General features: G+C 45.9%; 1 protein-coding gene and 1 pseudogene across 2 annotated transcripts; one reads left to right on the top strand and one right to left on the bottom strand.

Moving 5' to 3' along the window:
* Window positions 1-4930: 4930 nt before the first annotated feature.
* Window positions 4931-5682, bottom strand: LOC147003857 (MICOS complex subunit Mic26 pseudogene; annotated as a pseudogene).
* A 1632-nt stretch (window positions 5683-7314) lies between these two features.
* Jagn1 (jagunal vesicle mediated transporter 1) lies at window positions 7315-12148 on the top strand. 2 transcript variants are annotated; one of them, XM_021165093.3, is made up of 2 exons: window positions 7315-7583; window positions 11176-11552. In XM_021165093.3, the coding sequence occupies exons 1-2, from the start codon at window positions 7488-7490 to the stop codon at window positions 11281-11283; spliced, it is 204 nt and encodes a 67-aa protein (XP_021020752.1). In that variant the 5' UTR covers window positions 7315-7487; the 3' UTR covers window positions 11284-11552. The 2 variants fall into 2 exon arrangements, with proteins under 2 accessions (XP_021020752.1, XP_021020750.1); XM_021165091.3 differs by having other exon boundaries at window positions 7339-7576; window positions 11176-12148.
* Window positions 12149-12818: the final 670 nt, after the last annotated feature.

Below are 12818 nucleotides of genomic sequence, written 5' to 3'. Positions count from 1 at the left end.
AAAGAAAAAAAAAAAAGAAAAAAAAAACATTTGTAACTTAGGTGCTCAGTGGATAAAAGTGATTGTTGTTGATAATATGCTATATGTAATAAATAAAGTCAGAGATTATGACAAGGTGAAATGTGTAATATCAAAATAAAAATATCTTGTTAAGAGAGGTAGCTCATGCCTGTAATGTCCACAATCCCGGCACTTGGGAAGCCAAGACAGGAAGACTGCTATAGATGAAGCTAGCCTGGGCTATAGAAGTTTGTAGACCAGCCTGGGATACAGAATGGCAACCTGGCATGAAAAAGGGCGTGGGAAATCACAAAAGTTGGGTATAGTGAAATATAGGACTCAAGAGACAGAGACAGAAAGATAATCTCTAATTCAAGAGAAGTCTGAGCTATAAAGTCTCAAAAAAAAAAAAGAGTATAAAATCTATAATCATTCGTTACAGATACTACCAATAAGAAAAATAAAATTTAGGCCAGCAAGATGACCCATTGAGTCAACACACACACACACATGTCTACATCAAAACTTCTACAAAAACGTAATTCCAGGGGTTGGAGAGCTGTCTCAGTGGTTAAGAGCACTGGATACCTCCATAAAGGACCCAGTTTCTATTACCAACACCCATATGGTGACTCACAATTGTTTGTAACTCTAGTTCCAGGGACCTGTCACCTCGTCAGGCCTCCGTGGACACCGCATGCATATGGTGTAAAACACTATATACATCAGAGAGCTGGGACTAAAGGTGTGTGCCACCAAACTGGCTAAGACGAGTACTTTATAAATGCCTAACACATCCGTAGGCACAGCTGATCGGGAAGCTGTTTCAAACCTTAAGGCGGCAACACAAAGACAGCTGCACAGCCTTTCTCTGTCCTGTAGTCACCTGTCCGGTGGGGACTCACTGGCTCTCACGAGATGCATTATTTAGAGCTAAGCCAATTTGTGGAAGAGGCGACATTCCTTCATCGAGCACTTTCAGTGTGTGCCACGCTAGGGACTAACAATACATCAGAAAGCAAGACGGCCTTAGCCCATGCCTGGAGGAGCTGGGCTGGAAACAGAAGCAAATGCAGGAAGGAGCAATGGGAGCCGGGAGTGGTGATGTACACCCCTCTCTCTCACCCTGAGCCTCCAGAGGCTGACGCATAAACATCATCAGTCTAAGGCCAGCCTGGGCCACACAGTGAAAGGTCTTACCTCAAAGAAAAAAAAAAAAGTTTTGTTTATTTATTTGTTGTTTCATGTTGTTTCTTTCTTTGTTTCCTAATAAGCAAGTCCTGGGAAGAAAACAAAAAATCAAAACAATATAGTTGGTGTGGTGGCTCAGACCTGGGATCCCAGCACTTGGGAGGCAAAGGCAAGCTGACTGCTTTAAAGATCCTCCCGAGCTACAGATGAGTTTCAGGGCAGCATGGATTATAGAATAAAACCTTGTCTTAGTTAGGGTTTTACTTTTTTTTTTTTTTTAGTCAACACACACACACACACACACATGTCTACCTCAAAACCTCTACAAAAATGTTCACATTATTACAGGGGTTGAAGAGCTGTCTCAGTGGTCAAGAGCACTGGACACCTCTGTAGAGGACCCAGTTTCACACTATACACAAGACTATGAACAGACACCATGACCTAGACAACTCTTATAAGGACAACATTTAATTGGGACTCGCTTACAGATTCAGAGGTTCAGTTCATTATCAACAAAGCAAAAACATGGCAGTGTCCAGGTAGGCATGGTGCAGGAGGAGCTGAGAGTTCTACATCTTCATCTGAAGGCTTATAGAAGAAGACTGGCTTCCAGGCAGCTAAGATGAGTATCTTAAAGGCTATACCCACAGTGACACACTTCTGTCAATAAGGCCACACACTTCTGTCAATAGTGCCACTCCCTGGACCAAACATATTCAAACCATCACAGACCTTGACTTTCAAAACAGCATGAGGGCCATCAAAATGGCTCTGTGGGTACTTAAAAATTCGATGAATTCAATCATTGGGACCTACATAATGGAAAGAACTTACTCCCTTGAGTCACCTTCTGACTCTCCCACAAGCCCCGTGTGTATATGTCACACATATTAAATAAATTAGTATAAAAGATAAAAATTAAGAAACCCCACAAACAAACAACAACAAATCCAACATGGTAGGACAACAAATGTTGGGAGGACAGAATGGCTTATGGACCCAGAGAGGTAAGAGGAGCTGTACTCCAACAGGTGAGCAGACATCGACTGTCCTGGGGTGGGGTGGGGTGGGGGAAATGATACCATCAGAGCCCAAAGAAAGCCATGTAGGCCTGTTATTCTCTCACTTGGGAGATGGTAGAGGCAGGAGGATCATCTCATCTATACAGAAAGTGAGCTCTGAGCTAGCCTGGGTTACATGAGACCTTGTCTCACAAAAAAAAAAAAAAAAAAAAAAAAAGGAAAAAGGAAAAGATGTGGTGCAATAGATTTGAGATTGGAACACGAATAGCTCAACCCTCAGACAGACAGCAGAGCCAGGAGAAAGTCCAAGTGAAACAGTTCCGCAAGGAAGTTCTAGGCAAAGGGTCAGGCCCCTCCCTTCCACATTCACGCCCCAAACATTTATTAAACATTCCATGTGTACTCGGTGTCTCTTGACAGATAGGCCAGAGGCTGACTCAAGGAACTGGCGCACTGTTTATCACAGGAGGCACAGGGGTTTAAAGAAAAAAAGCAGAAAACCAAACTTCCTACGATGGACCACCAGCCTGAGGGGATTCATCCAAGTGCTTTTGGGTAAAGACCCTTTGGGTCTCACTGACATTAAGCTCTTCGTAAATACTTCTTGAAAGTTTACACACCATCAGGCACGCTGAGACACAGGGACACGGGTCTCAGCTCTGGTCCCTGCCTTTGGAACTTACAGAGGGGAGGGAAAGCACCAGGCGCACCATGGGAAGATCTCTCAAGACACTTCCCAGTAGAGACGCACCGGGGCTGTGACTCAGCTGAAGGTGCAGACATGCAATATAAGCTTGAAAAGGACCGTTAATCCCAGCGCCTGGAAGGCAGAGGTAGGCAGGTCTCCAGGAGCTCAGGCCTAGCCTCATCTACAGAGTGAGTTCCAGGGTTATATATAGAGACCCTGTAGCTCTACAAAAAGGAAAGAGAGAGAGAGAGAGAGAGAGAGAGAGAGAGAGAGAGAGAAGAAGAAGAAGAAGAAGAAGAAGAAGAAGAAGAAGAAGAAGAAGAAGAAGAAGAAGAAGAAGAAGAAGAAGAAGAAGAAGAAGAAGGGAAGGAAGGAAGGAAGAAGGAGGAGGAGGAGGAAGAAGAAGAAGAAGAAGAAGAAGAAGAAGAAGAAGAAGAAGAAGAAGAAGAAGAAGAAGAAGAAGAAGAAGAAGAAGAAGAAGAAGAAGAAGAAGAAGAAGAAGAAGAAGACTTGACAGGGGCTGGGAGATAGCTCACAGATAGAGTAGAGCTTTACAGAGGACCTAGGAGGTTTGGCTCCAGCACCCATATAGTGGTTCACAACTGTCTGTAATTCCAGTTCTACTGGATCTGACACCCTCTTCTGTCCTCTTAGGGCGCCAGGCATCCACAGGGTGCACATGTGGATATATACAAGCAAAACATTCATAAAATAATAAATCATATTTTAAAAGCTTGATACATTCAACTATTCTTTATTGGGGCAGAGAGATGGGTCAGCAATTGCTGCTCTTCCAGAGAACTGGAGTAGGGTTCTCATCACCAACTTAAGGCAACTTATGACCATCTATAAGTCCAGCTCCAACCTCTTCTTGGGCTTCCACAGACACCCACACACATGTACACCCCCACACCCCTCCCACACCCCCCACATGTATGCTCTTTATGCCAGCTTTGTGATACTATGAGCAAAATAAAAAATCCAAGAAGCCAGGTCCAGTGGAGCATGCCTTAGTTCCAATATTTAAGAGGCTAAAGAGAATCAAACCAGAACGTGAGGCCAACTTGGAGAGCATCAAGTGACCCTAACTCTCCCCAACCTTCCTTTCTTCTCTCTCCCTCTTCCCCAAGCTATGTATGTTCAGAAAACAAACAACACAATAGAAATATGAAGAATGAATAGAAACACAGACTGAAGAAGTACAAATTGTCACTGAACATATGAAATGATAATATCACAGAAATAGAACTGCATGTTTAAACCACGTATGGGACCTTCCCCCCTCAAAACACAGGGCTGGAGAGATGTCTCAGTGTTTTAGAGCACCTGCTGTTCTTGCAGAGGGTCCAGGTTGCTTTATTTTGTTGAGACGGGGGTCTCACTATGTAGCTCTGGCTATACTAGAATTCTCTATGTAGACCAGGCTAGCCCTGGATGTATGTCTGTGCATGAGATGCATGCCTGATGTCAGAGAAGGAGGCCAGAAGAGGGCATCGACTCCACTGGAACCAGAGTTATCGATGGTAATGACCACCAGGATGGGAATGGTGTTTGGTTTGGCTGCAAGAACAGCTAAGGCTCTTAACGGCTGAGACAGCTTGCCTAGCCCCTGATAATTGTTTTTAAGAAATTTTCTTTTAGTTTTGAATTAATAAATGTTGGAAAAATGGGAAAAGTAGTAAGAAACTCCATGTTGTATTTCTTCTTGTAGCTTTTCAGCAATATTTTATTTTATTATCTTATTTTATTTTTGTTTGAATCCAGATTTGAATTATGTACCTAAATAATGATATAAGAAAGAGGAGTTCTAAGGCCTGTATATTATTTTCATGGAAGGATTGCAGAGTATTTGGCTTGTACTATGTCATGGTCCAAAAAGGCTTAGTGTCGTTTTTTTCTGAAGAAGAAAGCTAACTTACCATATCCAATTCTGACTCTGCCCTTTGTCTATAGAAATATTGATTTGCCATCTGGAGTTTCCAATGTTTATCTGTAACTGATTAAAATGGGCAGAACATGGAGTTTTCTATCTATTTCCAGACAAATTCTTCACATTTCCTGGCTCCTGAAATCCTTCCTTCCACAAGTGTTCTACAACTATGCATCAAACAACCAAACCAGTAACACTGAGTCCTGGGGGGAATCCAGGAGGCATTTTGGAGATAGTCGTAGTTGTCTAATCCCCACTGGGGTTCAGTTTGGGAGTATGTTTCCTGACATCAACTTGTATACGGCTCACAAATGATGTTAAGCCGGGCGTGGTGGCGCACGCCTTTAATCCCAGCACTCGGGAGGCAGAGGCAGGCGGATTTCTGAGTTCGAGGCCAGCCTGGTCTACAAAGTGAGTTCCAGGACAGCCAGAGCTATACAGAGAAACCCTGTCTCGAAAAACCAAAAAAAAAAACAAAAAACAAAAAAAACAAATGATGTTAGAGCTGTGAGATAGTTCCTTTACGTTGCATCCTTGGCTCCTCCTTACATTGAGACCACCCCAGGAGCTGAGCAAGCTGAAAGATCATAGAGCTTCATGTAATTTTTGTGAGGTGAGTCCTTCTGGGGTGCTACACAGACTCTGAAGGTGAGCAGGCTCAGGCTGGCAGGCCCCACAGCTCTCTGAATTACCCTGAGGACATTGCTGGCAGCCTCGGCTCTGGCAGGGTCCCTCAGCCATATTCCAACTCTAAGATCTTCCAAGTTCAGCTCTAAAGCCACTGGGTTATTTCTTGCTTCTGCTACTGAAGTAGACTTCACCTTTCTCCTCTCCAGCCCAGTCTCCATACAACAACTAGATATGTTCAGATGGTAGGTAGGTAGGTAGAAGAGATCTTACTGTATTGCCTAGGCTGACCTCAAACTCATGCTTCAACTTCCCAAGTGCCGTGCTCACAGGCATACACTCCTATGCCCAGTACAGCCATTTGTTTGCCTTAAAAAAAAAATCAATTTAAAAAAAAAAAAATCTTGAGCCGGGCGTGGTGGCGCACGCCTTTAATCCCAGCACTCGGGAGGCAGAGGCAGGCGGATTTCTGAGTTCGAGGCTAGCCTGGTCTACAAAGTGAGTTCCAGGACAGCCAGGGCTACACAGAGAAACCCTGTCTCGAAAAACCAAAAAAAAAAAAAAAAAATCTTGTGTGATTTTGTGTGTGTATGGGTATTTGACCTGCGTGTAGGTCTGTATACAGTCTGTATACAGTATGTATGCAGTGCCCACCTAGGCCAGAAGAGGGTGCTAGAGACTCTGGAACTGGGGTTTCAGTCAGTTGTGAGCTGTGGGTGTTGGGAGCCAAACCCCAAAGGGGTGGTGAGATGGATCAGTGGCTAAGAGGGATTGTTCTTGAAAAGGAACTGAGTTGGATTTCCAGAGCCTGCATGGTAGCTCACAACAAGCGTTCCAGTTCCAAGGCATTTGGGGGTTTGACGGCCTCTCCTGACTTCCCCTGGCACCCGGCATGCATTTGCTGTATAACACAAATCGGGCAAGGAGAACACTCTGTGAGTTCAAGGCTACCCACATAGCAAATTCCAGGACATAGTGAGACTTTGTCTCAATAAAACAAACATTCTGGGTCCTTTGCAAAAACAGTAGGTACTCTTAACCATTGTTAATAACTCTCCAGTTATTTATTAATTATTTAATTAATTTATTAACAAACGTTCAACACAGTCCAAGCTGGCCTCCATGAACTCCTCCTGTTCCTGCCTCCACCTTTCACGTTGAGGAGATTACAAATGTTCACCGCCATCTTTGTTCCAGTTAGCCCTCAGGACGCAGGGTCTCAGACTGTGGAGAGCATCGCAGGGAGGGAGAGATGCCTCTTTACTGCCTCAGCCTCTGAGTGACGCCTCTCAGCATTGACCACCCTATACTTTTCGTTGTATAACGTCTTTGCTCTGGACCCAGCCCCAAGGAAATATAAATGTGCAACAAGCCACTGGGCAAAGATGTCAAGTCTAGTTAGGTATGGCTTAAGACTATAATCACGCCTTGGGAGATTGAAGCAAAAAAGATCGTCAAGAGTTCGAGACCAGCATGAGGCACATGAAGCCCTGTCTCAAGAATTACAATTTAAGGTCTGGGTCAGCCGTTAAGAGCACAATAGAGCTAGGTTCAAATCCCAGCGCTCACAGTATAGCTAGCAAATCTATCCTCTTCCAGCCTCTGCAGGCACAAAAACCACACGTGGTTCACAGACAGACAAAACACCCATACACAAGTAATTATTTAAAATGCTTTAAATGAAGTTAAAAGGGGTTTGCTGGAGGCTTGGCTGGTCGGCATCCGCGGCCTGGGGTTCGGTTCTGCACGATGGCATCTCTGGGCAGGCCAGTGAGCCGTTTCTAGGGACTGTTAATTCCGCAATCGCTCTACTCTGGGATAGGCAAGGAACCTCAGAAAGGCCAGGAACGCATGCGCGAAGAAGGAACCACAGAGTCAGTCCTCCCGGGATAGAGAGGCCGGAAGTTCTCCCGGAGCTCCACGCCGTGTAGTGAAAGCCGGGCCAAAGCGGCAGGGAAGGGGTTCGCAGGGTGCTTGGCTGGGTGGGTGAGCAGAGGGTCGGCGTTAGGGGCCTTGGTTCTGCACGATGGCGTCTCGGGCAGGCCCGCGAGCGGCCGGCACCGACGGCAGCGACTTTCAGCACCGGGAGCGCGTCGCCATGCACTACCAGATGAGGTACGAGGTGAGCCAGGCGTACCGAGGCCTTTCCCGGCGGAGTCTGCAGGTCCTGGGAAGAAGCGACGCCAGTGGTCTTCACGCTGTCGCCCCCCAGCCAGTTGTCGTGCACCCGCCAGGTCCCCTGCTCTAGCGACCTCTGCTCTGTTTCCAGGCCGGGGAAACCCCGTGGCCCGCCTCGGTCCGCCTTATGCTTTGAGGGGGATCCAGCCTGCACAGGCTCGTGGTTTGGTGCTGGCCCCCCCTGGGTGACCTTGGGAACGCCACTGCCACTTTTCTTTGTCAAATCTAGATCCCACTGTAGAGTCCAGGCTGACCTCGAACTCAGAGCCTTCTCTTTAACCTCTTGAGTGCTTCTGGGTTTTCAGGGATGCACTTGGCCTGAAAACTCCTTAACATTTTAAAAGATTTTCATTTTTAATTTCGTGTGTGTGTGTGTGTGTGTGTGTGTGTGTGTGCACGTGAGAGCAACTGCTCACAGAATCCAGTAGAGGGCGTTGGAGCTGGAGTTACACATGGCGTTTTGAGTCCACCCGTGGTTGTTGCTGAGAACCAAGCCCAGAAGGATGGCAAGCCTTGTCTCTAACCGTAGGTCAGAGTGATTTTGGAAAGCCAGAGTCCTGGAACATGATCCAGACCCGCCTCCACAGCAGCGAGTGCTCTTAATCACTGAGCCTACTCTCCAGCCCCAACTCGGGTTATTTCCAATTGGAGTCTCAGTTTTCACATTTTCAGAGGGAGAAAAATTTTTAGGTTTTGGTGAGGAATTAGCAAGTCGTTTGTGTAAAGGCACAGCATAGAAATGTGGTGGCTGCTAAACTTGGGGCTGTCTGGATGTTTATCTGTTGAAGGCCAGCTCTGACAGTTGTGTTCAGTGATCCAAGGTGGGGATGTGGGGTTGGCAGTGATGTAATGCAGGCACACATACTTGGTAGATGACGCAATCTCCAACAAGCTCCAACAACTTCACATATATACATACACACACATACATTTGGTAGACGAAGCAAAGCTCGAACAGCCCTTCCATCCACAGCGTATGTATCCCAGTCAAATCTTTGAAGCCGTACAAGAATCAGGATGTGGTTACATTCTATTTTTCCTTAAGTGAATGATTACAATGAAGTTTCCCAATACCCTCGCACGATCAAGTGTTTTACATATTATGGGTGAAAAAAAAAAAAACCAAATTATTCCCAAGAACCCACATGCATTCGTAACTAAGCAACCTGTTATAGATTAACCAAGTGTGAGCAAGCAATTGTCTCAGCCAGTTTCTCTTCCTGGCAGGCTGCAGTTTGTAATTACAAAGAAAGAGTCAATTATTTTATTATTTATCTTAAAAAAATAGTCTTATAAAAATCTTAAAAGAATCATAAATCTACAGTTTTATATAAGAAACAATCAGTCATTTCTACTTTAAATCCTCAGGGTGCAGATCTACTCATTAACAAATTTTCTTATTAAATCCTATCAGGAAGCTGAGGGCAAAAATGGGTACAAGAAATTAATCATCTTGATCACCAACCAGCATTAGCAAGAGAGGCAGGTCAGCCAGAGCTGGCTGGGCTGTCATTGTTCTTGTTCTCTGACCTTAAAAAACAACCCTTGCTCAATATTTAAAAGTGTACCTTTCTAAATTGTAACCCAAGATTTTCTAGATCAAAGCCACTAACTAAAACATTTTAACCTAACTTTACTAACAATCCACATTCTTTCTAAGGGTGGTGGACGTTACTCACAGTCTCCATCTCTAAGTCCTTTCTGAGAGTGATGGATGGATCATTAATTCGCTCCAGCAGCAAATTAAAGTGCCTGCTTGAAAAAGATCATTCGCTATTTGTGCCCTGCTAAGGACACTGCCCCGTGAGGGGCTGGAAACCCCCTTAGAGTTTTCATACAACCCATAGATTAGGGGTGACATGATGACTGAGGACTCGCAGAGAGATGCTGCGTAACAGCATGAAGTCCCCAGGGCACACCTTCCTCAGCCCTCCGCCTCTCGCAGGCACACGCATCCTGGTTGTGCTGACCAGTGGGCCATATTCTATTAGTTCTAAAGCCGTTTGTTGTTCATCTTTACACAGGCCTCGATAGTCATCGCCAGGAAAATTTTCTCCAAATCATGCTGTGCCTAAATATGTCTAAAAAAACTACTTGGGGTCAGACTCCTGAATCACCAGATACTGAGTTGTTACCTCATGAAGATTATTAACTCTACTGGGGGGGGAGGGTGTGTGGGGGGGGCGAAGAGACCCCCCCCTCCCTGCAATGGCTCAGCTGTAAGAGTACTTGCTGTTCTGTCAGAGGACCTAAATTCAGTTCCTAGCACTCCCATCAGAAGGCTCACAACCATCTGTAACTCCAGGTCCAAGGCTTCTGATGCCTCCTTCTGGCCTCCCAGCAGAGGTGTGGATGTGGTGCACACATACACATAAGATACCTTTTTTAAAAGAAAAAGCCAAGCCGGGCATGGTGGCGCTTGCATTTAATCCCAGCACTTGGGAGGCAGAGGCGGGCGAATTTCTGAGTTTGAGGCCAGCCTGGTCTACAGAGTGAGTTCCAGGACAGCCAGGGCTACACAGAGAAACCCTGTCTCGAAAAAAAGAAAGAAAGAAAGAGAGAGAGAGAGAGAGAGAGAGAGAGAGAGAGAGAGAGAGAGAGAAACTGGATCCTGCCTTGAAGGAGCTTAAGTGCCAGAGTGATTTCTTTTCTCCTTGCCTCCCACATTTCCTAAGGTGAATTATTGCCTCCTTAAGTCCACTGCGTTTTTCAGCTGGTGCTTTACCTCTGTGCAGGAGGATGACAAGCTCTTAGGACCCTTGGCCCCTCCTTACTGGAGACCTTGTAACCCAGGGTCTTGTTTTCTTGCACACCTAGAGGTGAAACCTTGCTCTTGATGAAAAGGATACGATTGAGACCTAGGGAATTTAGACTAAGACATGCTTCCTCCACGTGACTGCTGTAGCTGGGGAAATATGAGCCGTGTTCCTTGTTGCTACAAGGCCTCCTGGCCTTTGTTTCTGTGACGCAGAGCTATCATTTTAACCACAGCCCAGAATTCTTGTCATGGCTTTGTGAGATGATGTCTTGCTATGTGGTCCAGGCCAACCTCCAATTTGGAATCTTCTGCCTCAGCCTCCCAGGTGCCGCTGCTGCTCTTCAGTCTGAAGTGTCCTCGCCTTGTCTTTGCGGTTATCTGTCACTGCCTCTCCTGTGTCTTGCCACTTGATTTCTTGAAACACAAATACATAAACCCCTGTGTTTGGTGCCTGCATGGTTTTGCCTATGCATAGAATGCTCCCTCCACTCATCATGAACCCAGGCTGAATGCTGTCTCTTCTACACAGACAGCCTTCCCTGGCATTCCACCTTATGCTACATTGATTACTCCCTAGGATAGCTTAGGCTTCTGTGTATTTACTTGAGCTTTACACTTCATTTTCTAATTACTTTCTTCTCTATCCCTTGTACCCAGCCTCTGTAAGAGGCTGTACCACTCACACTGTATCCATGTGTCCTGTACACATGCCTGAAATACGGTTGGTGGTCAGAGCACTTGGAATGAAAGTTGCTTCTCCCTTTGCTCTGTCTTACAGTGTGACCCTCAAGTACGAAATCAAGAAGCTGATCTACGTGCATCTCGTCATATGGCTGCTGTTGGTGGCCAAGATGAGCGTAGGACACCTGAGGCTCTTGTCACATGATCAGGTGGCCATGCCCTATCAGTGGGAATATCCGTATTTGTTGAGCATTGTGCCCTCTGTCTTGGGCCTGCTCTCATTCCCTCGGAACAACATTAGCTACCTGGTGCTCTCCATGATCAGCATGGGGCTCTTCTCCATCGCTCCCCTCATTTATGGCAGCATGGAGATGTTCCCTGCGGCACAGCAACTCTACCGCCATGGCAAGGCCTATCGCTTCCTGTTTGGTTTTTCTGCTGTCTCCGTCATGTACCTGGTGTTGGTACTGGCAGTCCAAGTACATGCTTGGCAACTGTACTACAGTAAGAAACTCTTAGACTCTTGGTTCACCAGCACACAGGAGAAGAAGCGGAAATGAAGCCTGCTTGATGAACTGCTCTGAGGGGGAAAACCTAGGTCTCCCATTGAGCAGCATGAAGGGAGCTGTCCAGACTCTCCATAGACTGTGACATCTGGAATGATGGCACCTAGTGCACACTAGGCTCAGATTTTGGCCTAGAGTTCTGTTACCATCTGCTGAGGTGGCAAAGCTGTTGTATTTAATTTATGCTTGACTAACTGCAGCTGGGTGACCAATGGCTGTGAAACACTTTACCTGGTTGAACTTGAGGCCCTTTAGAGTTTGGATTTTCCAGACTGAGCCTTATCCTTGCCTTCTCTTGGTCGTACTCCCTCCTCCCATTCATCACCTCTTCACCACCAGTACTAGAAGAAATCTGGAATGACTCAGTACATGAAAGCATACTTCAGTCTGTGGGTCATGGGCAAGCAACATTTGGGAAGTTGCTCCCCTATGGGCTGTTCTGTTTCCTGCAAACCATTTTAAATAAAAAGAACCTCAATAAATAAAATTAAGACTGTCCTGTGCCTCGTGTTGGAGATTTGATTGTTTTTCAGAGTTTATGGAACTGCCTGTGGAGAAGAGCCAGGTTGAGGATCTAAGTCAGCTGCAGCCCTCTAGCTTTTAGGTAAGAACTACCCTGGGGTGAGGGGCACCAGAGGTGTGCTTCAGGAGTTAAGAACACTGGCTGCTCTTACAGAGGACCCAGGTTCGGTTCTCGGCACCCACATGGTGGCTCAAAATCATTTCTTAACTACTGTCCCAGGGTATTTGATGCTCTCTTCCTGCCTCTGGAGATACTTAATGGGCATGAAGTATGAAAACAAACTTGCAGGCAGAACACTCATACACAGAAAATAAGGCAATTTAGCTCTGGCTGTCCTGGAACCACTATGTAGAAGAGATTGAACTCAAACTCACAAACTCCTGCCTTTGCCTGCCTATTACAGCGATTAAAAGGTTAATCCTTTCTGTGTCTAAAGCTGTATAGTAGTATCCAAAATGATTTTTAAGAATCTGCTTGTAGCTGGGTGGTGGTGGTGGTGGCACACTCCTTTAATCCCAGCACTCGGGAGGCAGAGGCAGGTGGATTTCTGAGTTCGAGGCCAGCCTGGTCTACAAAGTGAGTTCCAGGACAGCCAGGACTACACAGAGAAGCCCTGTCTTGAAAAACCAAAAAAAAAAAGAATCTGCTTGT

Source organism: Mus caroli, unplaced genomic scaffold, assembly GCF_978045245.1.
Source record: "Mus caroli unplaced genomic scaffold, Mus_caroli_1 scaffold_7, whole genome shotgun sequence".
NCBI lineage: Eukaryota > Metazoa > Chordata > Mammalia > Rodentia > Muridae > Mus > Mus caroli.
The sequence above is the reverse complement of the archived record's forward strand: the minus strand, read 5'-3'. Positions and strand labels throughout refer to the sequence as shown.